A 26,702-nucleotide genomic window follows, 5' to 3' on the forward strand; every position below is an offset into this window, starting at 1 on the left:
TATTTTTGGCGGTGCAAGTACCCACAAACACGGTGTGCTGTGGTGAACTTTGCGCGGGTCAGCCAACTCGGAAGCACTCGTCCGTGTCACGAGGCCTGGCAGGGCAGGTGGAATGAGATCAATGTAAATGATCTGGTGTGATCGTGGGTCCGCTAGTTGGGTAGAGGTGTTTTGTAGGCGTTGTGTGTGAACGGTAGACCGTTAGTAGCGCATATTAAGATATACCTGAAAAAGAGAAGGTTAAAAATAATCGATTAATGTAGCAGTTAAGAAAATATCGGAGGCAACTGGATTTTTTACTTAGACCTGTACAAATCATAATTCATTGGACCCATAAGCAGGCTGTAGACGAGGTAAACTCAGAATAGGAAGCCAGTAATGACAGGCTAAGACCTCTTGAGTTTGACAAAGTTCCTGTTAGTTAGTTAGTTAGATTGGATCCGGACCGCCTCTCCGTACACAGGACTGAGCATCAAGTAACGGATATAATTAAGTCAAGGTAACGATAATCGTGGTCTGACCGACCAAGACCTTCTCAGGTTGTAGTGACAAAGAACAATTACAGCATAGAACATACTACACCTACTCTTTAAAGATACTTGATTAGAGTGGACTTCATTAGCAGTAACGTAAAGAGAAGGAGGTCATCGATATTCTTGAAGTTCCGCTTCGCCCACGAAAACTGACGGGCTCCCAGGCTTAGCGATCTTTTTTATAGTAATACACCGCTTATCATCGTAGTCTCGTAAACGTAAAAAATATGCAGAGTCCTAAGAAAATGTCTGCATGTCCAAAATGTATCGATTAAGCAAATCTGTTAGGAAGATCTCTGATCATTATTTTCAAACAGATCTCATCTGCTTCTGCAGTAAAAAAACCTTTATAGCTTTGTTTGATAGAAGTTGTGTTTGATTGAACTTAAAGTACACAAAATAACAAACTTACCAATCCTTTCTAGGAGTATAAGAAACTATTCTAGCCTGACAACAGACTGATCTACATCTGCCAACACCATTTATCAGAATCAGTCAATTGGATGTATTCGATCAAAAGAAGCCAAAATCCCATTCCAATACGAAAAGTATTTACGGATAATAATTTCCCACTTCAAAACAGGTTCAAAACAAAAACAAGGCCCGATTAAACAGTATATTAAGTTATCTCATTCACTAGAAAACAAATCAATATCCGAGAAACGATCGATACATTCCCAACCAACTCCATGGGAATAGTTCGAAAAACCTCAAGCACGCATTTATGGCGTCCATAAATCACGATCATCCATAGCGTCCAGCTAAGCCACACGGACACTCGTTCGATACCAGCGCTAAGTAAAACCTTCGCAACGCAATCCCAAACCCCAAGTCCTGTGGTGATACAGTTTGCGTTTTGGAGGTCAATCTATTAGCGGCCCGGCCTACACACACTCGCCGGCTGGTGTGAAGGCACCCATCGCGTTGGATTTTTATCGTTTTGGCGGCTTAGATCGTGGTCACTAGTCCAACGAGATGCATCGAGGCTGCACCGAACGGTAAGCGATTAAATGGCGTCGAGATCGGCCAATCAAGGTCGCCACTATACCCAGACTGTCGTACATATGCTGGTGCAAAATTCGACGCATGAATCTCGTCGGTTTTATAGTACCTTGCGTTTTTATCGCTTCAATAACCCTGAGATCTTCAGGCCAGATGCTAAACTAGATCCACCTGGCTCCTTCGAGGAGATTTTGCGGAACAAGCTCACGACATCCGACCGGCCCAAGCTGCCCATGTACAATTCACACCAAAAAAAATGTGCAGGTGGTGGTCATTGGTCTTATCTGACCAGTTGGGCGATGGACTAAGATCAAGTGAATGTCCGGATACTGAAGTTGGCGTTGAAGTGATCTATCCTCGTTTACGACTCATTAATCTGCCCGCCAGACGATCGTGTTGGGATGGGCGGTAGATGAACGAACGTTTAAGAAGGAAATTGTTACAGAACTTTTTGGTAATGTCTGGGATCTGCTTCTTGAACGGAGGGGTCGAAAGGCAAGGTCTTTCTAGTGCGGGTTCCATTTTTTTCCTTTTGTTTTGCTTTATCAATCATCATCATTCATCGGTTAGTTGGTGCGCTGTTCCGTGGCGATCGTGAGTCGATCTGACTGTCTGTGGACATTGCCTGGCAGCGTTTCTAGCGTGCGATCGAAACACAATTTTTTTTTCGGGGTGTGTGCACCGTTGACAGCTACGCTGACGCATTAAACTTGAACTTCATTCGAAGCCAGGATTTTATTTTCGCTCTCTTGGACACGTTTTAGGCGACTAGACTCTAATGATCTTGAACGAGTGTCAACGCTAAACATCAACCTTCTGCAGACGCGTAATGGAGAAGGTTACCGCACTCCGGTTGGATCGTTGGCCAGCGATTTTTCACCATTTCGATACTTTGCTTTGTTGATTTCTCAATGAACGAGCAGCAGGATACCGATGTCACATGATGCCAAGCTCTATTAAAATCTTTGCCGATATGCACCTGCCATCCAAAATGCTTTAATTGATCGTAATTAATGATCTGGATCACGCTACACATGATTTACACACAATAAAACAGTCATTAATAATAACATTCCGGCGGCTGGGAATCAAATACATCATTGCGAAATCGTTATATTTTGTTTCAATCTGCTTCTTGTAAGGTTTCAATGGTAAATCTGTTTTAGAATCCTTTCTAAATTCATATCTTTGATGCGAAGGGTCGTATCGATGAGATGACGGACTAAAAATTACAGCCTGGTCGTATTGCTTAATTATTGCTCTGATTGCTCTCAACATGGCCTAACAAATATTGAATCGTTCAAACAAAATAAGCTGTATGGTCGGTTAGTTTTGCTAACTAAAAATAAATTAGGCAAAATCGATTCTCTCTCATTTCTCTTTCGATTTCCTCTCGTTTCTCTTTCTTTTATCTCTCGATTCTCTCTCATTTCTCCCTCGATTCTCTCCCGTTTCTCTATCAATTCTCTCTCAATTTTCTCTCGATTCTCTCTCATTTATCTCTCGGTTCTCTCTCATTTTTGGTCATTTATCTCTCGATTCTCACTTATTTTTCTTTCGATTCTCTCTCATTTCTCGCTCATTTTTCTTTCGATCCTTCCTCTATTTTCTCTCGAATCTCTCTTATTTTTCTCACATTTCTCTCTTCCTTCTCTATCATTTAACTCTTATTTCTCTCTCATTTCTCCCTCGATTCTCTCGCATTGCTCTCTCGATTCTCCCTCTATTTTCTCTCAAATCTCTCTTATTTTTCTCTCATTTCTGTCTGTTTTTTCTTTTACTTCTCTATCATTTAACTCTTATTTCTCTCTCATCTCTCCCTCGATTCTCTCTCATTTCTCTCTCAATTTTTCCTCTATTTTCTCTCGAATATCTCTTATTTTTCTCTCATTTCTGTCTCTTTTTTCTCTATCACTTTACTTACTTCTGTATCATTTTACTCTTATTTCTCTCTCATTTCTCCCTCGATTCTCTCTCATTTCTCTCTCGATTCTCTCTAATTTCTATTCTAAGCTTGTTACAATTCTCTGAGATTTTTCTCTCGCGATTTTCTCTCATTTCTCTCTCGTTTCTCTCCCATTTCTCTCTCGATTCTCCCTCTCTTTTCTCTCGAATCTCTCTTATTTTTCTCACATTTCTGTCTATTTTTTCTCTTTCTTCTCTATCATTTTACTCTTATTTCTCTATCATTTCTCCCTCGATTCTCTCTCATTTCTCTCTCGATTCTCTCTCATTTCTCTCTTGATTCTCTCTCAATTTTCTCTCGATTCTTCCTCTATTTTCTCTCATTTTTCTCTCATTTCTCTATCATTTTAATCTCATTTTTCGCTCATTTCTCCCTCGATTCTCTCTTATTTCTCTCTCGATTCTCTATCATTTTTTAGTTATTTCTCTCTCATTTCTCTCTCGATTCTCTATCATTTCTCTCTCGAATATCTCTTATTTTTTGGTCATTTCTCTCTCATATCTCGCTTATTTTTCTTTCGATCCTCTCTAATTTCCTTCTTAATTTTGTAACGATTCTCTGAGATTTTTTTCTCTCGATTCTCTCTCATATCTTTTTTGTTTCTTTCTCGATTCTCCCTCTATTTTCTCTCGAATCTCTCTTATTTTTCTATGATTTCTGTCTCTTTTTTCTCTATCATTTTACTTACTTCTTTATCATTTTACTCTCATTTCTCTCTCAACTATCCCACGATTCTCTCTCATTTCTCTCTCGATTCTCTCTCGTTTCTCTTTTGGTCCTCTCTCGACTCTCTCTCTCATTTATCTCTCAGTTTTCTCTTAAGCCTCTCTAAATTTTCTCTTGTTTCTATCTTGATCCTCTTTTCATTTCCTCGAAGCGCTCTTATTTTTCTCTCATTTTTATCTCATTTCTCTATCATTTTAATCTCATGTTTCTCTCATTTCTACCTAGATTCTCTCTCATTTCTCTCTCGATTCTCTCTAATTGTTTAGTTACTTCTCTCTCATTTATCGCTCATTTCTTGCCCATTTTTCTCTCGATTCTCTCTCATTTTTCTCTCAATTTTTTATAATCCTCTGTCATTTTTTTTTTAATTTTTGTTTAACTTTCCCATCACTCTCTCTAATTTCACTCTCATGTATTTCTCGATTCTTTCTCATTCCTCTTCATTCCACTCTGCCAAATTACAGATTTACGGTGACAATGTGATATATGATGGAAACATTCAGGTGCTTTACGATGACTGATTGGCTGTGCAAAACTTGTATTGGTAATTAAAAAATATATGAAATTTATAATATCCTCCATAGTTTTTCGTCCTTTTTATTTCGTTTTTGTTTGGCAGGTGCTTATTGAGCAACACAAAACAGCAAAGGACATAAATTGTACAGTTCCTTTCACCTGGAACTTGTAAACCCTACGAAAAAGGGCTTAACGCTCTTATAGGCGAACGCAGCGCGCAGCAGTTCTATAAAGCATTCCGTAAACCCTTTTTTGGATTCTTGTTCATTGTGAAATCACAGGTAAAAGGCAAATCTAGTGACGAATCTTCGCTCAAGGAAACACCCGCACAAAACTTACTTCGGTTGACACTTTCCTGTTTTTTTTTTGCACTTCGATGCAAAGATCTTTTGTATTTTTTCTCAAATCCAGTTTCTCAGTTACGATCTCAGTGTGTCTGGAATAGCTCAAGGACATGGATTGTGCTATGAGGACATGTCACGTAGTGCTCTTACGGTATTAAAGTATGGTATTAAAGTTGGTGTCCAGATTTTGTGTGAACATCTGGTCAACTCGAATAGATTTCTTGAGATTCACCTGTGCATTCATAGTACGTATGGTCCAACAAAACCAGTTTGCTAGCTTTCCATAAAATTTGAAGGGAAAGGCTTAAGTCTTCTGATGGTTATTCGGTAAAGGTTAAGTCTCCGTTTGAACCAATCAATATATCTCCTCTTATAAATCCTACACCAATCCTATATTACCTATTAATTAGCTTTTTAGTTCAGCATGCTTAGCTCCCTCGAAACTTCCTTTCAATTCTGATCAACACCAAGATTACACATTGTCCCGCCGCCCCCCAAAAAAAGTAACTATTTATGTAAAAAAGGTATTTATTTATGGCTAATGCATACAAAACAAAGTTATAAAACGCCCAGCAAACGCCATGAATCATCGCTAATTATTTTACGGCTAAGCGAGACAAAAAAACGGAGGAACTGGAAATGAAATCTGCACAAGTGCTACCCCGTAACGATCTTTGCGCACATCACGATAACGTTTAATTTATAGCGCACCGAAGACCCAACATGGTTTGTGGTCAAAACAGTGCCTAACGATCCCATCGCCTGCAGCTTTTTTCGTCATTTAACGCGACTTATCACCTACTACCAGCAAATGGAAAGCGATCGTGTTGAATCAATAATCCATTTATGCGAACCTAGTGCTAAGATGGCTATGAGATGGCTGAGTCAAAGGACAAAACTGGTCTCCTCCATTCCACTCTCCACACACACACACACTCACGAGATCACATTTTGAATGCGCATCGAAAGGAGCATATTATACTCAACATTAACTAATTGCTTGATTACGCCGTGTACCGCGAAACAGGGCGGTACGAACTAATAAACGAATACAAACCACCCATACCACCCGGCGGTCTGTTGTCTAGCCCCAAAATTCGCGGATTGAAAGCGAAAAATGATTTATTTATCATCATCATCAGTGTGGTGAATTAATGGACGCTTCCGTATCATTCGGAGTGCGCTCCAGTGTGCCGATTTATGTGCGCCGCCGAAACTTTCTTGCTCAGCATCGGTAACGGGGACGGCTGCCGCACAACGGATAACATGATTGGATCCGGCTTAGGGCGTGTTTTTTCGGTAACGTCGTTAAACTGCGGTACTAACCGCCACCGACCGAGCGGTTACCGTTTCAATGTGAAACATTGTTTACCGGGCTGCACCTAATAAATCAGCGCCTTTCTTTCAGATTCGATCAGCCACCAACGCCACAGCCGAGAATCGGGCGATGAAACGGCGATTAATACGGCCCAACGACGCACTCACCTTAGGTCGCCGGGTTAGCACATTGCATAAGGCACTCGAGCCGGTCACTTGAGCTTGTAGCTTCAGTGTTTCGTGCTTGCCCCACACACTCGGGACACCTTCACACACTGGCACAGAAATGGTGTCACACCAAATTGCTACCATCGTTCTTTGGCCCGCTTTGCGTATGCATCCGCGCCACCTTTTGGGACGTCATTATGCTCGTGCGCACCCTACCACCCCAAAAACCCTTACCCCGAACGGTAGTGCCATAATTATTCTGCCCAAGTGGACCATCTGTAACGCTTGGGGTTGTCGTTTTTCTTTTCTTTGTTTTTTGGGCGTTTTGGGCGTCCGAAATGTAGCAAAGGAAAATTGTCCAATCATTAGCACCGCTTTTTCGTTCGTTCGTGTTTTTTTTCGCTCAAGAAGACGCTATACGCAGCCCTTTTGAGCAATGTGTCCGTACAATTAGGTGGCAAGTAGGTTTTGCATATGGGGGGGCCCCCATAGCTTAAAAGGAAGATTACAAAAACGGAAAACAATATTCAACTGGCAAGGGCTTTCATCACTATTCTTCATGCGGAGTGTGTGTCTGTTTGGTTAAGGGATTGGTTCTATGTCACAAACTGTTTTCCACGTGGCCCAAACTTACCCATATATGTTTAAGCTACTGCATCAATAACTTTCGCTAAACTCTGAAAGTTTAAGATAATCCGCCTAAATGTATGCAATCTCCATAACAAAAATCTCCATCTTAAGCTTACTAAATGCTCTTAGAAGTTGGATGAAATTTAAAAGTCTTATCAGTGATTTAAAGATATCCAAGATAGATATCCAGATACGATCTATGCAAGATCGTCAGTCCTCAGAGATCCTCAAACATCAGATATTCTCAGCGATAAGCTCAGACCGAGTATGTTCGTGTGCTGTGAGTTAATAGCACTAGTATATGACTTTCGAAGCGGTCAGGTAGCCCAAACGATAGCTTCGTCAGTCTTCACACGGTAGAGCCCGGGGATCGAATCCCGTCCGGGCCGTTCACCGTTAAGCTAAGAAGAAGTATACGAATGCCTGACACAGTTGGTTGGCTATTCAACTACCTGGCTACGTCTAGGATGGTAAATCCGTTATGCAATGTAGGCCAAAATAGACAAACTCAGAAACGAAAAGGAGAGAGGCCAAGTCAGTTTTTTTTTTTTAATTTAATAGCAGCTACATCAAATGAAGCCAAATAATCAATTGCGGCTATAGTGCAGTTAAAGGTGGACCTGTTGCTTTTTTTACAATGTTTAATTTCGGGTGTAGAATTTACTAAGTTCAGTGAAGGAACTGTTGAAACTATACGAGCAGCATGATTAAGTATGTATGTACAGTGACTTTCCGACTTACGCGGATAGTGCCGACCGAAGAGCTCTACATATCTCGAGCTTCCTCGTAATTCGAATACTGCCTGACACATTGTTTATACCTAGCAATAAGGTATCGAATTCTTATTTACTTCTTTTAATGAACATTCAAGCATGAAATTTAAGCTAAAATTATTCTACACAATACAATAAATTCTTAATACTGTAAAATTTCTCCACTCCACTTATCTCAGTATTCTAGTAACTCGGGAACTGATTGTTTATTTCATTTATGATGAAATAAATAAATTGCACTCATGATTGGAACGCGGGCTTCTCACAGACTTAAATCATATCAAGAATTTATTACATTGCAAAACTGCTCTTTATACTTTAATTATAAACAGTTAACTAGCACAACTCAAACGGAGTAATCCAATTAACCTCACCATAAAATCTTTATAGAACCATGCTTAAAAAATCCGCCTGTAGCGGCAGTTAAAACACACGCCTAATCCGCATGTAAAATTGCAAACAAACACAACCACAAAACTCATATTACGCGCGCCACTGTAACTGTAGCAATCCGAATTCAGCATGCCACACCACATCCTATATACGCTTGCGCATTACAACCAAGCAAACGAGCCGTTGCGAAAAACAAAAACCGATACATTATTTCCCCGTTTCATGAGCGTGTAAAAAATCAGAATCACACTAAATAATGCAGCAGTAGCAAGCAGCGTTGAACCGATCCCAATTAATCTTAGGCCGCCTGTAGCCCGCATCATTCGCTCATTCATCCCCTTTGGATGCCCGAGGACGGGTGATCGTGCGGTTGGCCAAACTTAACTGGAGTAAAAGTAACACGGTTCTTATTAAAATATGTGTCCACTCGCAACACTGCCCACAACAATGCTTTAAAAGACAAACATTGGTCTCCTTTCGAAAGATGCATTGGAGCGCGATCCTTTACATTTGAATAATTTTGTGTACTTTCTCTCACAACTTGCGGCAGTCTTATCATAAGAGGCGGTGTGTGTGTGTGCATATTCAAACGCATAGCTTTGAACCTCACTTTCGACTGTCATTAGACGTTGTTGAATATCAAAATTGTACGGTGAAATATAAACGATTTCAAATTCCTTCCCACCGATGAGGGTCTTAGAGTCGATGAGGTAAAGTGCCTCAACTCTGTAGCTTCTTAGCTCAGCTTTTTACCCTCGGGCCATTTCGCGCCAGATTTCCACACGGAACTGTGAGCTTTTTATTGTCTTGTGTGCGTTTTTTTTTTGCGTTATCTGTTCGCGTGGATTGAATGTGATTGTTTTTGTTGCTTCTACCCTACCCCAAGAATGCACTATTAATCTATCGGTTCGAAACTCTGCCCTCTTGCATGCCCCGGTGATTTTGTGATTTTCGACGTCAAGAATGCTGTCAAGAGCTCTGTGGCAACACACACCGCCGGGGGGAGGCAGGTTTAATCTAGTTCTTTCGTGCTGCCGGCGGGCCGTGATGGGGTGTGAACTATTTGCCTTTTTTGTGTGTTTGATGGAGTTCCTAGCTTCCTTCCCTAGCTAGATGAGTTTAGCTGCTAGAAGTAGTTAACTGATAGATTGAACCTCTCTTTTTTTTTGCTACTGCTGTTTGCAGAAGAATGAAGCAACAAGCGAGCAAACGCGTGATAATTTAAAGGTAATTATTCTACGATTAATACATTTTTAGTCCGCTGCAGAATGTAATTAGCGGTATCTTTATGTGCGGGTAAATACATTTTAGCAAACGACCAAAGGCAGTAATAATAAAAATGCACCTCACCAAGAAGAATTCAATAAACAGAACATGCTGTGTGGATCCGGGTGGTTCGGTCTCTTTTAATGTGTTTCCGCGTTGTGGAACTGAAATCGAAACTTTGAGCCATCGAATAAAAAAGTTCATCCAACCAGCCGAGAGTGGGTGCAGCCCGCTACACATTACACGGGGTGGAGACTCTGACGACTTTACAAGAAGGCTCCCCACCCCATCCAACCCAATCCCGGCCGGACCGGGTCAGGTGAACAAACCTTTTTTGGAGTTTGGTTCTGCGTCTTCGGATCCCATAATTGCCTAGACCGTGGCCACCGTAGCTTGGAGCATTCTCTTCCGAAACATTCGCTAGAGCGTGCGTTTGAGCATTGGTGCGCACGCACCGAACAGTAAGAAGCCAACGCCAAAAAACGAAACAGCATAAACTGGGGGGGGGGGGGGGGGGGGGTTAGGGGGCTGAACATTAAGCACCCTCCCAAACAAGAAACAAAACAACCGATCCGATTCCAAAATCCGATGTGAGGGTAGGGCAATGTCAATGCCAGGAAAAGGCAGGTGGCCAGCGAAACGACCTTCGAGTGCGTCCACGATGGACACGATCAGCCGCCGGGCAACAAGTGCACGCATGTGTAGATGGGGAAAAATGAGAGCTTAAAAGTGGACAACACACAGCAAAACAGCAACAAAAAAAAACAGCCAAACTCCATGTCATAAGTCTATCCGCAAGCCCCAGGAACAACGACGCATGCAATGCGCACCTTTTTGCCCGCCACTCGGAAGAATTCGATCAAAAATGGAGGAGCTTTTTTTGTTGGTTGTTACTGCCATGATGGGGCAACTTTGTGGCTGGAAGACAAGCTTATGCATAAGCTCCATGTCTTACCACTTTCCTTTTCATACTACTCTTCTTTGCATTCTTCATTTACTATTTCGTTTTCGGAGGGAAAAATGGTTTAACCTTCTCCGGCTTGTTTGTTTACGGAAATTATGTTTTTAAACTATTTACACCACCGTAGGCTTCGGTTCAAAATAGACACCATTTTGCACAAACTTTTGTCTCAAATTATCACAATACCCGATCGCATTCAACGACCGCAGGAAGAACGATTTGCGGGAAGGTGATTAATTAGCCGCGATAAAATTTTTGAAAAATTAAGCAAAACAAATGAAGGTTGGAGTGCTTATGAGTTCGTTCTTCTGCTGTATCGAAAACGATCGTTTTATAGAGAATCGTGTTTTTTTTAAGTTGTAAAATCTTTCTTACAAGCTAATATACAGTGCGCAACAGAACAATAAGGGCACTAGTTGTTTAAGAATAAATAAAAAAAAGTTGGAGACATAGGTAAAAATGATGTTGTGCAAAGTTGTAGATAATAAAAAAAGAGTTTTCTCATATTTTTTGCATATTTTTACGCCGGATCCATTATCGTATTACGCCCCGGGCATGCTCGATTATACTTTAAAAAATTATATACACAATTTAAATTAAACAATTCCTCATGACTCAGTTAAGGAAGGGCACTGATGGGCCATTGAATGGCTTATTCCACGTGGCCGATAACCCAAGTCCTAATCTTCCGAAAAGGATTCGAAGCCTGCCGTATCGTAAAATAGTAATGCTCTTTGTATGATTCAATAGTGTCATCAATCATACAATAGTGAACATTGATTATTGATAAATATTTTAATAAAAAAAATCTTTAAACCAACAAAATAAACGTTCAAGTTAAAAAAAAATATTGAAAAAGTAAATAACGATCTCATTAAAATTAATGGCAAATAAAAGCACGAGATACAAAGTGAGAAAAAAGGCAAGTTTTATTTAAGAAAATTATTTAAAAATGAAATGTACAAGCATAAGAATTTCTCAAGCACACAGTTATTTACAAATCACAAAGATATGAAAATTGCAATGCCGAGGAGCTTTTATTACCTCTTAAAATACATTAAGACGCGTTTCAATAAACGTTACGTTATCTGTAAAAATCCATAGGAGGTTTACTGAGTCACTGGTATGATCTACAGTCGGCACTTGAAACTAAGAGCAACGAGCTTTAAAAGTACTTGAAATTGAAGGCTTCCGGACTAATTCCGTTTTCCAAATAACGATTAAAGGTTGTAATTACTTGAAAATTTTCGCATGCAAGCATACGATGTAATCCTCACACGTGATCCCTTCATTGCAACATCACGTGTCAACATTTAGAATAAAAAGCTCCATCCGAGTGAAAGCTTTTTTCGCCGAAAAAACCGAATGGATTTTGTCCAAAAGTGATCGTTTTTTTAATACCAATACAATGCATCATCGCACCACAACAAAGCAAATGACTCACTCGACGTCGGCCACCTGATAAAGAAATCTTATCAACACTGCACAGCAGTTAAGACATCGTACTAGCACTCGTTGGAATTTGTGAAAGACTGTTGTTGATGTTTCACAACCAACTCTATGAACCATTTGTAACGAATAATCAATGCCAAACATCTTGTTAAGGTTCGAACTGTTATCGGCAGTGAAAGATAAACGGTTTCCTTATCAATTCCTAAACCTAAATCAGCGTACGAGACTTGTACAAATACCACGATTTTCGGGTGATAACAGCTGCTGGGCAGGCGTTAGCATTGTTTGATAGACCTTCCTACGGGCGACAAGTTTTGTCACTAAATTTAAAGTTTTTTTTTTAAAGCGATTCACCTTTGCATCCATCGTTGTGAAATAAAAAACACAAACAAACTATTGTTCCAGAGAAGAGCGATGATGGTTTTGCATATCAGACTAGCGGGCGTACTTAAGACCACTTATACGAAACGTGATCAAAAACCGGACAGTATCACTTCCGTCGGATGATAATTTCTACCTCTTCATGATAAGACGGTTCCAGATCAGAGTCCAACGGTAATACATTGTAATTGTAATCACGGTCCGTCTCAACCGTCAAAGATGGGTATGGGCATGTAACGACACCGCTCATCCTATCAATCGGTCCGACGAGACGAATGGGAAAAAAAAAATTCACCTACACCACCATATTTTTGCAAGATCATGTGTAAAGCCAAAGCTAAGGGCAAATACTTGATCAACGAACAATTATTCCATTCCTTTCCCGTGCATCAGTGTACTTTTCTGTATGTCACTGTAGCACACACACTCATCACCACAACACGAACCCCGTTGTAAATTACTTACGCTTATCAATAGTGGTAATGTAATGGCGCTAGTGGGTGCCTCTGATCTGGAACTTATCGCGCCCTACCGTTGTGTGTGTTGACGGCGACCAGGTGACTACAGTGTCGATGACAGTCAGCTGCCACCACAGTTCCCGATCAGCCCGCAACCATCGAAGGTCGACAGCACGCGCATCGTAAGCAGGAGACACACACACGCGGACGCGATGAATAAACCGCCGGTCCTTATTTGCATATTGCTGCTGCTGCTATACGTTGCACCGAGCAAACAGGTAAGCCATCTGCAAGCGATCCGACCGAATGAATACTTCCTAAATTCCCTTTCCCTTGCCCTGTAGGCTTCCACCCCGAACGATCCACACTACTGGGCCGGTGTGGTAGAGTTTAGCTCGAACCGGGTAGAGGGCGAATCCGTCGAAACCAGTACGGCCAACCGTCTGGCACAGTATCTGACCATCATAGATTCGGGCGAAGCGAACGTTACCGATGTGATTGTGTTTCCCGAGGGTACGCTGAATCGCTATGACACCGCCTCCTTTGTGCCGCATCCACTGGACCAGATCGTACCGTGCAACAACCTGACGTACGAACGGGTCGTGCGGGACATTTCCTGTGCGGCACGCAATCGCAAAAAGTACGTCGTGATTAATCTGACCGAGAAAGCCAAATGTCCCGAGGGGTTGGACAATCGGCCGTGCAGTGCGGATGGGTTATACCACTTCAACACGAACGTGGCGTTCGACCGGGAGGGTATGGTCGTATCGCGCTACCGGAAGTTTAATCTGTTCGGTGAGAAAGGCATCAACACGACCAGCTACCCGGAGATTGTTAGCTTCGAAACGGATTTCGGCGTACGGTTTGGACACTTTATCTGCTTCGACCTGATGTTCAACGAACCCGCCCTGGAGCTGGTGCGACTGAACGTGACGGATTTCATCTTCCCGACGATGTGGTTCTCGGAGCTGCCCTTCCTGACCGCGTCGCAAATTCAGCAAGGATGGGCCTTCTCGAACAATGTGAATCTGCTGGCGGCTGGTGCAAGCTTCCCGGGTGTGGGCAGCACCGGAACTGGCGTTTATTCGGGTCGGCGCGGTGAGATCCTAACCGTCATGAATCACGAACCACAGACGTAAGGGCTTTCGGAAGGATTGCACACCAGCCAGAAAGAATAATGGTTGAATTATTTGCAGTAAGCTGTACGTTGCTCAGGTGCCGAAAATGAACTTCCCGAACGCGGCCTTTAACAAGATCCCGCAGCCGAAAGGTACACCGGCCCAGATGGCTAAGCTGTTCCTCAAGCGGGACCAGATCGACCGGTACACTACAAAGGATCTGCCGATGACTTCCAACGCGCAGCTCGAGGAAAGCGTTTGCTATGAAACCCACTGCTGCAACTTTACCCTCAACTATAGCGTCAAATCCAATCTACAGAACACGGTAACGATCGGCGTTATCATGCTCCGGCACCAAATTAATCGGGTTTGATAATTCGCTAATTTCTGGTTTCTTTTGTTCACCATTTGCAGCAGTACTATCGCTACAAGCTAGCGGCGTACGATGCTGACCGTACGTTCGACGGGTTTGCCGATGGCCAGATTACGACTTGTGCCATTTTTGCCTGCTCATCCACTAACTATAGCGACTGTTCGCGAAGGTTCGAAGCGAACCAGGCGTACGATGACCAGGCCGTCACGTTCAACTCCATCACCATCGTGGCCAAGTTTGCGGACAATAGCGACACGTTTGTGCTGCCCAATAACGTGGACACTAGCATCGTACCGTTCGATGTGTCGGATACGGAGTACAACGTTGTGCCGAGTGTTGGCGATGCGTAAGTACCCTTCGGTGACGGATTGACTACAGTTCCTAGAGGGATTATCTAACCCGGTCGTACGCTTCTTGCAGGACACCGCACAAAATTGTGACCTACAAGCTGAACAGGCCCCATGCCGATCTGTACACTTTCGCTATTTGGGCGCGTAAGTTTGAGCGTCATGCTAGCTCCGGCGCTAACGGTTCCGGTGTCTTTTCGACGTTAGTATTGGGTGTGATTGCTTTGCTAGGGTTGGTGAAGAATTTGTGGAACTTTTAAACCCATTGCTACACCACTTCCAGCACCACTATTCGCATAGACGAACTGTAATGCCTTAATTCCACTTCTGAGATCATGATCACTCATCCGGCACGGTTTACTCATCTTCATCTCCATCTCATCAGCAGCGATACAAACATTGTTCTATGTACTTATTGTAATAAATGGATAAAAGGTATGCAAAATAAATGATTCTATCGTCTTCTAAAAAATAATCTCCTGTCTTCTAATGCAATCTAATTTTTCAAATGTGTGGTACTACTATTACGTGAATGACTCGTGAATTGGTAAAACTATTGAGCTATGAATTTATATCTCTCGGTACAGGTTGCTGATGAGTAGAAATCGCATGAGGCGGATCTGCTTTTGTTTGTCGAGTAATAGTATCTAGTTGGCAGGTGGCTCGGTGTGTAATGTTACCATGGCAATCGGTAAGGATATGGTGGACCGTAATCTCGACGCCACAGAAGCTGCAAAGGGGAGGACTGAGGATCTGTCAAGAAGGTGGGATTGACCGATGCGAAGAATAGGAAAGGACTCGTTGGATGTGGCTGGAATCGGGATCGTCCCAAGTGGCGGTGTTGTGCTTGATGGAGCGGAGTTTCGTGAACAGGTGGTGTCTCGACGTGAAAGTGTGCTATGTGATTCGGCTGGACGAAGTCGACCTTGGTTGGCCAGTCGATCCAGTCGGAATCCGATGGGAAAACAATTGCAGGTGATGAGGGGATGTGATCAAGGAGCTGGATGTTGGGGTCTTTAGAGAAGGACATGTTCGAGGTCGATCAGAACACTGGCACTGTCGGTGAAGATGACGTTCGGAATGTCGGTCCGAAATCCTTCATCAGCGGCAAATGGGCTGAATTGATAAATATGTGGTAAAGAAGTTTGATGGCGCAGTTATCGTGGTTGGAATGGTTCCCAGAGCCGACTGACTCACGATTAACGGAGCCAACTATGAAGATCAGGTGCGTAAAGGTGTGTTTTGGTCCCCAGTCTATGGCAGGAGTCCGGGGGTCCCCAGGACGTATTCCCCGGCAGGTGGATGGAAAATCGGAGGGAGCAATTGGTTATTGGTGAGTTGTTGCAGGTCGGTGTTGGCTCTGCTAATGAGGATAGTTGCGTCGATTCTTCTCTCAAGGATCCGAGCTGCAGCTGCGACGAGTCTATTGGTGCTGACGAGCTGAAATGGAAGGAAACCGCTTTCGCAGAGGAGAGAAATGAGCAGATGGCTGTGTGATAGACGGGACTCTCAACTCGAAGGTTGCTCGCTTGCGGGAAACAATCTCAATGTCGTAGAGTAGTTTGGATAGAAGCCCGGCGTTGATGATGCTAGGTTGTGGGTTGTACGGGTTGCTTCCTTCCGAACCCTATTGTAATGGGGAATAAAGGAAAGACGCCTGTCGAAAGTAAATGCAATCCAATACATTCGGATGCTAAAACCAGAGAAATGACTTCACCAACAGAACCGCACCTTCTATAGTTTCACATACAGCTCTCTACATTTGTTTTTGATTTTATTAATCAATAAGTTCCGGTTTTCTGCACGCGTTTAAATTGCTGCACCACACCCAACTACTGTTGCCGTTCCCGAACGCCTTTTTGCTTGCCGACAACGCGGTACGTTGGTTAATTAATCTATAATATGCCACCGCTCCGGATCGCTCGTGAAATGGCGCTGCCTGTTCCACTAACAACTCGTTAACGGCTCGTTAACGGCTACTGTTCCAGAAAGGAGCCGACGCACTACTCTAATGTTTTTGTGTGTGTGTGTGCTCTTTTTTACTTTATGTTTCTTTTTTAACCCTTTTTGTTAAACACTCCACTCCCCGCCGATGAAGGACATCCGGGCTGTGGAGAAGCATTTGTTTACTGGTCGGGATACAGTTACACACGTGATCGCGCGCGCATCGATCGGCAGCTTATCGATGATCAATTTAGAAGCATTAATTTTGAAAGTACGAGATGATTACGATTGATTAGAGTGAAGTGGCAGCAGTTACAACGAACGGTTACAATAAATTTACAATTGTTTGTTTGTTTTGGGAGTGGGATCGAGCGGGAAAGGGAACTTATTGAGCAACCGAGCAACCGGTTGCCGGATTCATTCTGTTGCGTGCTCTATCTGTTTCTCTATTGGTTTATCGCTTCTACCTTGTCCTGCGTTTGTAACGATACTTTGAACTTTGTGCTAGTAACTAAAACATAAACGACATTTGTATCATCTGTAAAAGGGTAAGCAGAACACAAATTAACATTCCACATTTAAACGCCACATTACAGCGCTGCTCCGCGCCTGTATACGACATGGTCGGTCGGTACTCTACTGACTGCCAGCTGTTGTTGCCTACATTAGGAGAGGTTCTTCTACGTGCGCGTGTTCCACACGCCACACACAAAAATGCGATTAAAAATAAAACAAACAAAAAACTATAGAAAGCAAAACACAACTTGCGCGTGGAGCAGAATAAAACGGAACAAAAATCAAGACGAGCAGGGAAAACTGGGAAGGAAAACCCCTGCCGCCCCTTCTGGGCTCCTGTTCCTGGGGGGGCGAACAGTGCGGGTGGTTTTAGTTCGACTTGCTGTTGCAGAAGTTTTTCTTGTGAATCTTCAAATGGTTGGCCTGGGCGAAGGATTTGCCGCACGCCTGACAGCGGAAGGTCAGCTCGGCCGTGTGGTGCGACGAGTAGTGTTCGGTCAGCTCGTTGAGATCGCTGTAGTTCTTACCGCACATGCTGCAATCGAGCGGATTGTCCTTCTTGTGCACCTTCATGTGGTTCTTTATATGGCTCTGCTGGATGAACGACTTCTGGCAGATGTTGCACCGGTACGGACGCTCGCCGTTGTGTATGCGGATGTGGTAGATAAGGTTGATCTTCTGGATGAAGCTAATGCCACAGATCAGGCACTCGTGCGGCCGCTCGCCGGTGTGTATTTTCGTGTGGTTCGACAGGGCCGACGATTGTACGAACGCCTTACCGCAGGTTAGACACTTGAACGCACGCTCACCTACAGAGGCACAAAGGCGGTTGGGTAGAGTTTGGAGACAACGGTTACAAGTGAGGCTCGGCTTGACGCAATTTTCTAGCGGTTAGTTCTACCTTCACGGTGCTAGTATGTTTATAGAATCTATTGCATTATTGTACATGGTTATTGTTATTTGATTTGAAAAATGATATTGTTAAATCTTCGAAGGCATGAGTCCAATTGCATTTAATTGTTTTCCTTACTTTAAAAAAACCCCCGTATTGTAGTATAAAAATTTTACAAATTAAATTGTCATAAAACGGAATAATTAAATTATATATTAAATAGAATAGCCGGAATGGAATTCGCAAACACGATGGGAATGGCAAGGCCCGAAGCGAGGGGTTGACCGCGTTTTTTTTTTTTATTCATAAAGAACGGCCTGGCCGTATTGCTTAAGTTGACCGCGTTATTGCCAATCGAAAATAAGAAATGGGCAATAGAATTACAAGGTAGCAATACACTCATATGCAATATGTTTCCAGGGTGCCAATGTAACAACAGACCGATGAAATCATAATTATGTTCAAATACAAGTCTTCGAATCATATAAGCGAATTTCCGAGTCACTCAGTGAAATGTAACTGGGTATATTGCAATCATACAATGGAATGCTCCATTGCTTTTGACGTCTTTGGCACTTTGGAAAAAAATCTATTTTTTGCATTTGGCCTGATACAGCAATTGTGTCTAAGGAAATCCTTATTCCCGCCAGCTAGTGTCAACTAGCACTCCACTTACCTGTGTGGATACGCTTGTGATTATGAAGCGTCGACTGGTGCGCAAACACCTTGCCGCAAACGTCGCACCGGTGCGACAGTTCCGGCACGTGGATGCGCACGTGGTAGTTCAGCTTGTACTTATCCTTGAAATACTTCCCGCACACATCGCACTGGTGCTCGCTGACCGCGTTGTAGTCGTGGTACTTGCGTTCCTTCTTGCCGGGCGACTTGACCGTACGGATGAACTGTTCCTGCAATGAAAGTAACCGTATGCCAACGAGACGGGAAAGAATGGAGCGTAAACAACACGACCAACACGAGCCACAAACAGACCTGGTTCCACCATACTTCGGGGATTTTCGTCACGGTGCGGACGTAGTTTTCCGTGTACTCTTCCTTCACCTTCACGATGAACCCTTCCGGTAGCTGCGGGATTACAATGTTCCGGTTCGCTTTGCCTTTCTTTTTCTTTTTACCCGTACCGGTGGTGGTGGTCGTTGTCGTCGTTGTCGTCGAGGCAGTGGTTGCCGTTGAGGATTGCGCCTGAGGTGTTTGTTGTTGCTGCTGTTGGGATTGCGACGGTGTTGGCGGCTGTTGCTGCTGCTGTGACTGTTGTTGCGATTGTTGTTGCTGCTGCTGCTGTTGCTGCTGCTGCTGCTGCTGCTGCTGCTGCTGCTGGTGTTGCTGTGCAGCAAGCTGAGACTGCATCTGGGCAGAGAGATGCTGCTGCAGTCCTACCATCTGGGCCTGCTGCTGCAGCTGCAGCACATGCTGCTGATTATGCGCCTGCCCTTCCGGCAACTTCTCGTACGGATCGAACTCTTCCTTTTTCAAATTAACGATCATGCCGGGATGCGGAAAGCCGAGCAGCTGATGCTGGGACTGCTGGGGCAGTTGGTGATGCTGCTGATGGATTAGCGGCGGACCGAGCTGATGCTGAAGGTAAATCCCTTCGCGCTTCACTTCATTCGGGATAAAGCTAAAAAGAGTAAGGTAGCTCATAAGTGAATCGTTCGGATGGTGGGCACATATTAGCACTAGATTTTCATCCTTTTTCATTCCGTAAGTCTAACACCACACCGCCACCACCCGCCGTAACCCACTCCCACACGCCAGCAGCACGGTCCGACCACCACCGATCGTACTTTCCACCGTCGAACCACGATTACTTACAAATTCATTTTCACGCTCAAACTGTAGGGCACTAAGTAACGTTCAATAGCATAATTTTGCGACCGTTCCTGCCCAGATTTTGCACTGCGTTACACTTAACAACGACAACGAAAATAAAACAATAACATTTTCTACTTTTTTCTCGCTGACAGCACCCTTAACGAAATAACTCAACACATCAATCTTTTTAACGAAAGTGTTTCCCACATATCTATCTTTTAACGAAAGATCCGTTTCAACGAAGCAGCGCAGTGTGCCTGATGAGGGCACTGTGGTGGAAGAAAATTGAACGATTTATTTTTTGAACATCGGACAGTGGACGACGACTGTTCCGTTTGATTTCGGTACGTTTTTATTTGCAAGTTTTTGTAAAAGGATTTTTTTTAATTTTGCCTATCAATAACAACTGCCACTGCTCATTTCAGGCAACAGTTGAATAGCATCAAAAAATTTAAATTTTATTCACCAAATATCTAATTGGTCCAACAGCAATGCTTATCAAACATTTTCCTCTATCGTAGAATTAATCCATGACACAAACTTGGCCACATTCACGTAAGCGCCCGGTACGCCCTGCAGGTGGCAACTTAGACCCCAGGAAACGATGCCCGCCAGCACGTACGAACCAGACTCCGTGGGACAGAACAGCCCTGAACCACCATCTCCATCGCACATATCTAAACCTTCCTCGGCACCAGCACAAAGCACACTCTTGTGAAGCCGAAAGAAGGGACCAAGTCGGGTGACCGCAAATAACTGCTTACAGGTTTGCCGCGGTATGATCGCCAGATCAACACGTTTCAGTAAGTTCGCGTACTGGTTCGTTTGCTGCTCCACACCCCATCCGGTCGCGGTGCACAGCTGGCCATCGAACTGATCGGTTGGATTGGGCAGGCAGATGGGACGAATGTGGTTGTCATAGCTCACGTCTTGCTTCAGCCTAGCTAACGCTATATCATTCAACAGTCCCACGCTGTTGTACTCGGGATGAAAAATTATGTTTCGATCAATGTAAATATTCTGAAATAGAAACACACACACACGTTATACGCATTTATCGTAATAAAAAAAAGGTTCCTGATAGGCTACCTGCTTTGGCAAGGCGTTCTCTTCGCGTGTCAAATCCCACTCGCCGAACCGGGCGACTAAATTCTCCGTCTTGTTAAAGATATGGGCAGCCGTTAGCACAAATCGAGGATGTATCAGCGTACCGCCACCGACGTACATAAACTCTTGCCCATTCGAGGAGGTGAACGTTTCCAGAATGGCGACAACCCACGGATACTCACCGTACTGAGCGTACGCTCGGTTGGCTTTGATTTGATACACCAATCCACCGGGATTGTTCACACCACACGCGTAATCCGTAGGACGCACGTGGGCTACGCTTATCTGCAAGCAACATCATTGCATTTGCTGCAGAAATGTGTTCGATGTGGAACTAGTGAGGCGCTCACACTTACCAAATCAGATGAAAAGCTTTTTGCATTTTTGCAGCAAACTTGCATATAATCCTCGCACACATCCTGCTCCAAAAATCGAAGCACGATAATATCCTTGCTCTGGCCGTAGGTTTCGTCGTACGTTCCGTTGGGGCATACATATTTCGGTGCACAGAAGCCTCCTGGACATTCCTGCCAAAAGAAAAAAAAGGACAATATTATGGTGAATTCATGCTACAGCAGAACCGATTTAGTGGATCCTGCTACTTTACTTGTAAATCATTCGAGTCGCCGTCCGCTATGCTCGAGATGATCAGGTGGCTGCAGAGCACAAAAATAACCCGCCAACAGTGCATTGTGGCTGCATGAATAAACGGTACCTTCTCGTGTGATGTATGTAGTCCAACTGATCGATGACGACGGTGGCACAGGAACAAACAATTCAACAACGATAAGAAACGATCGATCGCTATGAGCTTCACAGAGTGGGGTTTTTGCCCCTACAGTGTACCAATTTGCACATACATTTCAATCTTTTCCAGTTTTTCTCATATTGTTTTTAATATTGGCCCAAATTGAATAACTATGAATGTATGTTTGCAATAAAATGTGTAATAATTCCGGTGTAATCCGGCTAGGTGTAGAAACGAGCCGTAACGCATCTCCTGATAAGCAATGCCGGGGAAACCCCCTATACGAAATCTATACCGCAGATCATAGGTCAATGAAAGCCGGGAAGTACGATTGTGTGCAAAGCAGCTGAAAGCCTTGGTTTCGCATTAATTTATTTGCTTCCGACTGTGCTACCAATCCAGCTAGTACAGTACATTACAATTTCAAATTAATATCCATCGCATCCAACGACAGTTCCAAGATGTGCTCGTTGATCCAATTGACGTACCGGTTAACGGCAACGTACACGCCGGGTAAATTGAAACCCCCGCAACCGATGCCCCACGACACGATACCACCCAGCACGAACGTTCCACTGTCCGTTTGGCATGCGAGTGGCGATCCACCGTCACCTTTGCACATGTCGACGTTAGCTTCCCCGCCCGCACACAGGAACCCTTCCCGAAGCTGATAGTACGGACCAAGCCCAGCCAAACGAAGCATCCGCGTGCACTTGGCGCGCGGGATTACCGGAACCGCTATTTTCTTCATCACGTTCGCATACACTCCCCGATCGGTGCCCCAGCCATTGGAAATGCAACGTTTGCCGACGAAATCATCATCCGGCTGGGGTAGGCAAATGGGTCGGATATGCTGACGATACTGCACACTGTTCTCCAGCACCAGCAGCGCTATATCGTGCTGTATCGGATTGCGCACATAGTCGGGATGTGTGATGACATCCTTCACGCGTATTTCCTGTGGGGAAGAGATTAACAGGCACTCTGTCAGCATGTAAAGCGGCAAACTGAAAGCAACACTGTAGCTACCTGCTGCGGATAGGGTTCGTTTGTGGTGCTAATGTCCCATTCGCCGAACCGTGCAATCAAATGCGTTTTTCTTTCCGTGTTGTGAGCCGTTGTCACCACCAGCCGTGGATGGATCAGGGTGCCGCCGCATACAAAGTTACTGTCCGCCGGGGAAGATGGTTTCGCCTCGGTCAGTATGTACACCACCCAGGGAAATTCGGCGTACTGCGCCAGCGAATCATTATGATGCAGGTCGTAAATCAATCCATTCTCGTTAAACTGTCCACAGTCAAAGGTGGACGGCGGTGGTACAATGATGACCTAATGTAGCAGAAAAAAAAAGACTTTTGTTCTATGATCCTCTCTAAAAGGTTGATTTCCCTTACCTCGCTGCTAGGAATTTCTGTGGATGCTTCCGGGGCAGACTTACAGCATACCAGAAGATAATCTTGACACGTGTCGAAATCATCTATAGTAAGCCCAAGCCGCAGACTTATGAGCTGCGTATCCTGGCCAAGCGTTGCAACATCGGCGTACGTAGAGTTAATGCAAAGATGCTTCGAAACGCAGTATCCTCCGGCACATTTCTGAAAAGGAAAACCATACCTTTTTGGATGCGTTCGTAAGCGCGATAACCGTATAATCGTGGCGTACAACTACGATTACCAGATCTTCTTCCGTTTCTTGGCCGTAGGTGAACGCTAATAGCGTGAATGCAATCCAAACAAAGCACGTGCTCATCCTGCAAGCACTCCACCGTTGTGGCCGCTGTGGAAGCAAAAGCAAACTAAGCCAGAGCAGTTGTGAGCGGTGAGAATATATGTAAAGGGCACTGATAAGTTGCGGGCAGGACGTTGAATTGATTAAGAGAGAAGCTAACGCCACCAGTGCGAACATAATCTTACGTTTGTTATACTTGCATGATCGTTTCGCGCTATTGGCAATTGCTCACAACCAAGAGTTGTGCAGAATAGAAATGTTTGTAAAGAAAATGAATTTAAATTTTGATTTAATTTATTCAAAAACAGTTCATTTCCCTCACGGACTATAGAAAGCTGATTTTTTAATACTATTCTTACAAAATAGAATTTCCTTGGAAGTGAGAGCCCTGTGTGGTAAACCAGGGCACCCAAAAGCGTGCGAACACAGTCAAGAGAATCACTGCTTTCTTCCAGGAATTCAGGTGCTCCAGGTGCATTGAAGAGACCGTACATTTGGCAAAATTGTAATGCGAGTTAAATGTTTTGCACCAACCCTAACAGTGATATTGCGATTGTGCTCGATAGACTCCGAATAATGTTGGCAATTTCCAGCAGCAGGCTATAATACGCATTATAATGCGATCGTTGTACAGTGCTTCTTAGCAATCAGCAGGACACCCACCATCTTCACAGCAACAGATCCTCTAAAAACTCATCAAATTCTTCTTCCCGTGTTTTTTCTTCCACTTCATTCCCTGTAAATGCGAATAAACGGTTAGCTAGCAAATGATTGGGTAACGATCGTCCCGTAGCGTTACCTTTACTCCAACTTCCTTCAACCACTTCCGGTACGGAGGATCCTTCTTTTTCCTCTTCCACTTCCGAAATATGGTCAGTTTCCGTGCTGTGGCTCGCCTCGCCGGTCATATTGTCTTCGGCAATTGCTTTGGCACCGGAGCTAGTCGTGGGAGCTTCATCGCAAATCCGTTTACCGCTGGCAGGTTTCGCTTTACGATCGCGCTTCTTAAGGCGTTTAATTTCTCGCTTTTTAGATCGATAATTCAGCTTATCAGAACACGTAGGGCATAATCCTGAAAACAAATACAGAAATCAGTTAGCTTACACTTCTAACAGACGGCCGCTCCTTACTTACGCAACTTAACCAGTGCATTCCTTTTCTGGCCATGCTCCTGATATCCAAAGTTCACCTCCCAGCTGCGCAGTCCAGTCCGCTCCTCGCAGTGCCGATCGCCGCACACAAACTGGCCCTTGCCAACGACCACTTCCTTCTCGATTCTCCATCGCATCGCAACCTCGAGAGATGATGAACGCGGGTTGGTACGTAGCTATGAATGGGATCAGACGGACCAGAACCTCCCTTACCTTGTTCTCTTTGTACCGGCTCAGGTCGGAAATGCAGTACTCCTTGAACAGCTTGTCATAGTACTTCTTGGCCAGCTGCTTTTCCCAACTGTCGACCGTTTCCTCATCCCACAGGAATCGGTGGTTCTCGCGCACCACATCGTGATCGGTTTTGTCGCGGGAAGTATCACGCTGCAGCAGTTTGGTAGCACCCGGTTTCGTTAGCATGTACTCATTGATCAGATGTTTGTGCAGCTCGTACGGATTCAAGTGGGCCAGATTTCGGTGGTACATGTTGGCTGCCCAAAACGGTGCCCGACTGGGCGCGGAATCAACAACACTTGCAACACAACGTAAACAATAGAACGCGCGCACCGTTGCAAAACGTCAAGCGACGACGGGATGTCATATTCTCGGAACTTCACTACCGCCGGATGCTTCAGTACCGGCCGGATGCTGTTTCTGAATGCTGAATCTGTTTCGATAAGCGTTTAACAGGTATTTCAAACGCAAACACTTACATGAAGAGGCGTTTTTCTTGACGATGCACAACTAATTATCAGAATTAGTCACAATTATCAGCAAATAAACTCCGTCCAATGATACACGGAGCTTGGTTCCACACAAGGTATTTATAGAAATAGTCTTAAACTTCTTCGTTAACTAAACCTTTCAATAACTCAATCTTGATCCGTAAGCTATTTCTTATTTTGTCGTGAAAATACCGAATTACCAAATGCACTGCCAGCCAAATTGCCTTTTGTTTGTAAACAGACGATTTTGATAGTGTGTGTGTGCATGAATGCCCGGCTAGCACGACTGAAGGCCAGGGGTATGTAGAAATCGAGCGAAATGGGGGAAAAATCCCGAAGCAAAAATCCGTCATAAAAGCCATCACTTAGACGCGTTTTATGACGATTTTCAAATTTCGACAGCTTTTCGCCCATTTCTTCCATTTCGCCCCTTGGCTGTTTCGCCGCGATTTCTTTCAGTGTGTGCGTGTCATCTAGCATGAATGTGGCATTGTGCGTGTGATTGTTACCCTTTATTCAAAGTCACAGCTGAAAACATAAACATTCAGATTTCAAGGCGCAAAGCAGCATTCAAATTCGACTCAGCAGTTTCACCTGGAAAATAAATAAATAAAAGTAAGTAAGATTAAGTGCATGACAATGAATCAAATTATTATCATACTTACATAAAAAATAATAAAACGATTGATTATTTCAGCCAAAATATAATGTCGGAACCACCAAAGAAAGGGTGCCTTTTTGCACTGCAACAACTGCCTTCGGCTGTATTATGCTCCACAGGGGCAATTGTCCGTGTTTTTGGACCGCGAACGTCATCAAGACCGACGCCGGAACCGTCTTTTGCCCCCGATGCTGGTTCCATGGATATCGCTACGCGACCGGCAGGATCGGTGGAACAAAAGCGAGGATCGCAGCCGTCCACTAGTGCGACGCCGGCACCGGCATTTGTTCCCGCTGCAGGTTCCATGCGTGTCATTCCGCGGCCGGCAGGATCGTCTGCGACGTCGGAATCTTCTACTGCTCTCAATGCTGGTTCCGTGGATATCGCTACGCGTCCGGCAGGATCGATGGCACAAAAGCGAGGATCGCAGCCCTCAACGAAAGCGATACGTGGGATGATTCTTGTGCCTGCTAGTTCCGTGCGTGTTGTTCCACTAGCGACCACAAGTGTGACGCCGAAATCGTCTGTTGCTTCAGCTGCTGGTTCATGCGCGCATGACGTTGCGCGACCGGCAAAAACGACTGTCGTGCATCAAGGATTCCGTCAGCCGTCACCAAGCATGACACCGGAACCGTGTGTTTCATCATCACCGGGATCAACATTTCAAGAAGAGCAG

The 26,702-nt window shown here is 44.2% G+C and overlaps 4 protein-coding genes across 8 annotated transcripts; 1 reads left to right on the top strand and 3 right to left on the bottom strand.

Moving 5' to 3' along the window:
- The first annotated feature begins 12,824 nt into the window (after nucleotides 1-12,824).
- On the top strand, nucleotides 12,825-15,199 carry LOC118507962 (vanin-like protein 1). 2 transcript variants are annotated; one of them, XM_036047289.1, is made up of 5 exons: nucleotides 12,825-13,164; nucleotides 13,231-14,021; nucleotides 14,083-14,329; nucleotides 14,419-14,723; nucleotides 14,798-15,199. In XM_036047289.1, the coding sequence occupies exons 1-5, from the start codon at nucleotides 13,099-13,101 to the stop codon at nucleotides 14,982-14,984; spliced, it is 1,596 nt and encodes a 531-aa protein (XP_035903182.1). In that variant the 5' UTR covers nucleotides 12,825-13,098; the 3' UTR covers nucleotides 14,985-15,199. The 2 variants fall into 2 exon arrangements, with proteins under 2 accessions (XP_035903182.1, XP_035903183.1); XM_036047290.1 differs by having other exon boundaries at nucleotides 12,982-13,164; nucleotides 14,422-14,723.
- Nucleotides 15,200-16,459: 1,260 nt separating this feature from the next.
- LOC118503723 (adult enhancer factor 1-like) lies at nucleotides 16,460-20,099 on the bottom strand. 3 transcript variants are annotated; one of them, XM_036037324.1, is made up of 4 exons: nucleotides 19,907-20,099; nucleotides 19,067-19,712; nucleotides 18,753-18,984; nucleotides 16,460-17,993 (listed from the first exon to the last, which is right to left on the bottom strand). In XM_036037324.1, exons 1-4 carry the CDS (start codon nucleotides 19,912-19,914, stop codon nucleotides 17,554-17,556), a joined length of 1,326 nt encoding a protein of 441 aa, XP_035893217.1. In that variant the 5' UTR covers nucleotides 19,915-20,099; the 3' UTR covers nucleotides 16,460-17,553. The 3 variants fall into 3 exon arrangements, with proteins under 3 accessions (XP_035893217.1, XP_035893219.1, XP_035893220.1); XM_036037326.1 differs by having other exon boundaries at nucleotides 18,753-18,978; nucleotides 19,907-20,086; XM_036037327.1 differs by having other exon boundaries at nucleotides 19,082-19,712; nucleotides 19,907-20,084.
- A 184-nt stretch (nucleotides 20,100-20,283) lies between these two features.
- LOC118503726 (phenoloxidase-activating factor 2-like) lies at nucleotides 20,284-21,771 on the bottom strand. Its single transcript, XM_036037336.1, has 3 exons — nucleotides 21,621-21,771; nucleotides 20,996-21,540; nucleotides 20,284-20,926 (listed from the first exon to the last, which is right to left on the bottom strand). The coding sequence occupies exons 2-3, from the start codon at nucleotides 21,131-21,133 to the stop codon at nucleotides 20,405-20,407; spliced, it is 660 nt and encodes a 219-aa protein (XP_035893229.1). The 5' UTR covers nucleotides 21,134-21,540; nucleotides 21,621-21,771; the 3' UTR covers nucleotides 20,284-20,404.
- Nucleotides 21,772-22,087: 316 nt separating this feature from the next.
- On the bottom strand, nucleotides 22,088-25,601 carry LOC118503724 (protein FRA10AC1 homolog). Of its 2 annotated transcripts, XM_036037329.1 has the most exons (7): nucleotides 24,854-25,601; nucleotides 24,624-24,783; nucleotides 24,289-24,561; nucleotides 23,436-24,225; nucleotides 23,156-23,356; nucleotides 22,791-23,090; nucleotides 22,088-22,719 (listed from the first exon to the last, which is right to left on the bottom strand). In XM_036037329.1, exons 1-4 carry the CDS (start codon nucleotides 25,124-25,126, stop codon nucleotides 24,158-24,160), a joined length of 774 nt encoding a protein of 257 aa, XP_035893222.1. In that variant the 5' UTR covers nucleotides 25,127-25,601; the 3' UTR covers nucleotides 22,088-22,719; nucleotides 22,791-23,090; nucleotides 23,156-23,356; nucleotides 23,436-24,157. The 2 variants fall into 2 exon arrangements, with proteins under 2 accessions (XP_035893222.1, XP_035893221.1); XM_036037328.1 differs by lacking the exons at nucleotides 24,289-24,561; nucleotides 24,624-24,783; nucleotides 24,854-25,601 and having other exon boundaries at nucleotides 23,436-23,586.
- Nucleotides 25,602-26,702: the final 1,101 nt, after the last annotated feature.

The sequence above is a fragment of the Anopheles stephensi genome, chromosome 2 (assembly GCF_013141755.1).
Source record: "Anopheles stephensi strain Indian chromosome 2, UCI_ANSTEP_V1.0, whole genome shotgun sequence".
Classification (NCBI taxonomy): Eukaryota; Metazoa; Arthropoda; class Insecta; order Diptera; family Culicidae; genus Anopheles; species Anopheles stephensi.

Bases quoted from the DNA above. Each gene is read 5' to 3' on its own strand.
- LOC118507962 (XM_036047289.1), top strand. From the start codon at position 13,099: ATGAATAAACCGCCGGTCCTTATTTGCATATTGCTGCTGCTGCTATAC. The intron at 13,165-13,230 runs GTAAGCCATCTG...CTTGCCCTGTAG, and splicing joins ACGTTGCACCGAGCAAACAG to GCTTCCACCCCGAACGATCC. The intron at 14,022-14,082 runs GTAAGGGCTTTC...AATTATTTGCAG, and splicing joins ATGAATCACGAACCACAGAC to TAAGCTGTACGTTGCTCAGG.
- LOC118503723 (XM_036037324.1), bottom strand. The intron at 18,985-19,066 runs GTCTGTTTGTGG...CTTTCATTGCAG, and splicing joins CCGAAGTATGGTGGAACCAG to GAACAGTTCATCCGTACGGT. The intron at 17,994-18,752 runs GTAAGTGGAGTG...GTGCCTCTGTAG, and splicing joins TCACAAGCGTATCCACACAG to GTGAGCGTGCGTTCAAGTGT.
- LOC118503726 (XM_036037336.1), bottom strand. From the start codon at position 21,133: ATGTACGTCGGTGGCGGTACGCTGATACATCCTCGATTTGTGCTAACG. The intron at 20,927-20,995 runs GTAGCCTATCAG...TTTCTATTTCAG, and splicing joins AGAACGCCTTGCCAAAGCAG to AATATTTACATTGATCGAAA.
- LOC118503724 (XM_036037328.1), bottom strand. From the start codon at position 23,510: ATGAGCACGTGCTTTGTTTGGATTGCATTCACGCTATTAGCGTTCACC. The intron at 23,357-23,435 runs GTAATCGTAGTT...TTTCCTTTTCAG, and splicing joins AAGAAACGGAAGAAGATCTG to AAATGTGCCGGAGGATACTG. The intron at 23,091-23,155 runs GTAAGGGAAATC...CTGCTACATTAG, and splicing joins CAGAAATTCCTAGCAGCGAG to GTCATCATTGTACCACCGCC.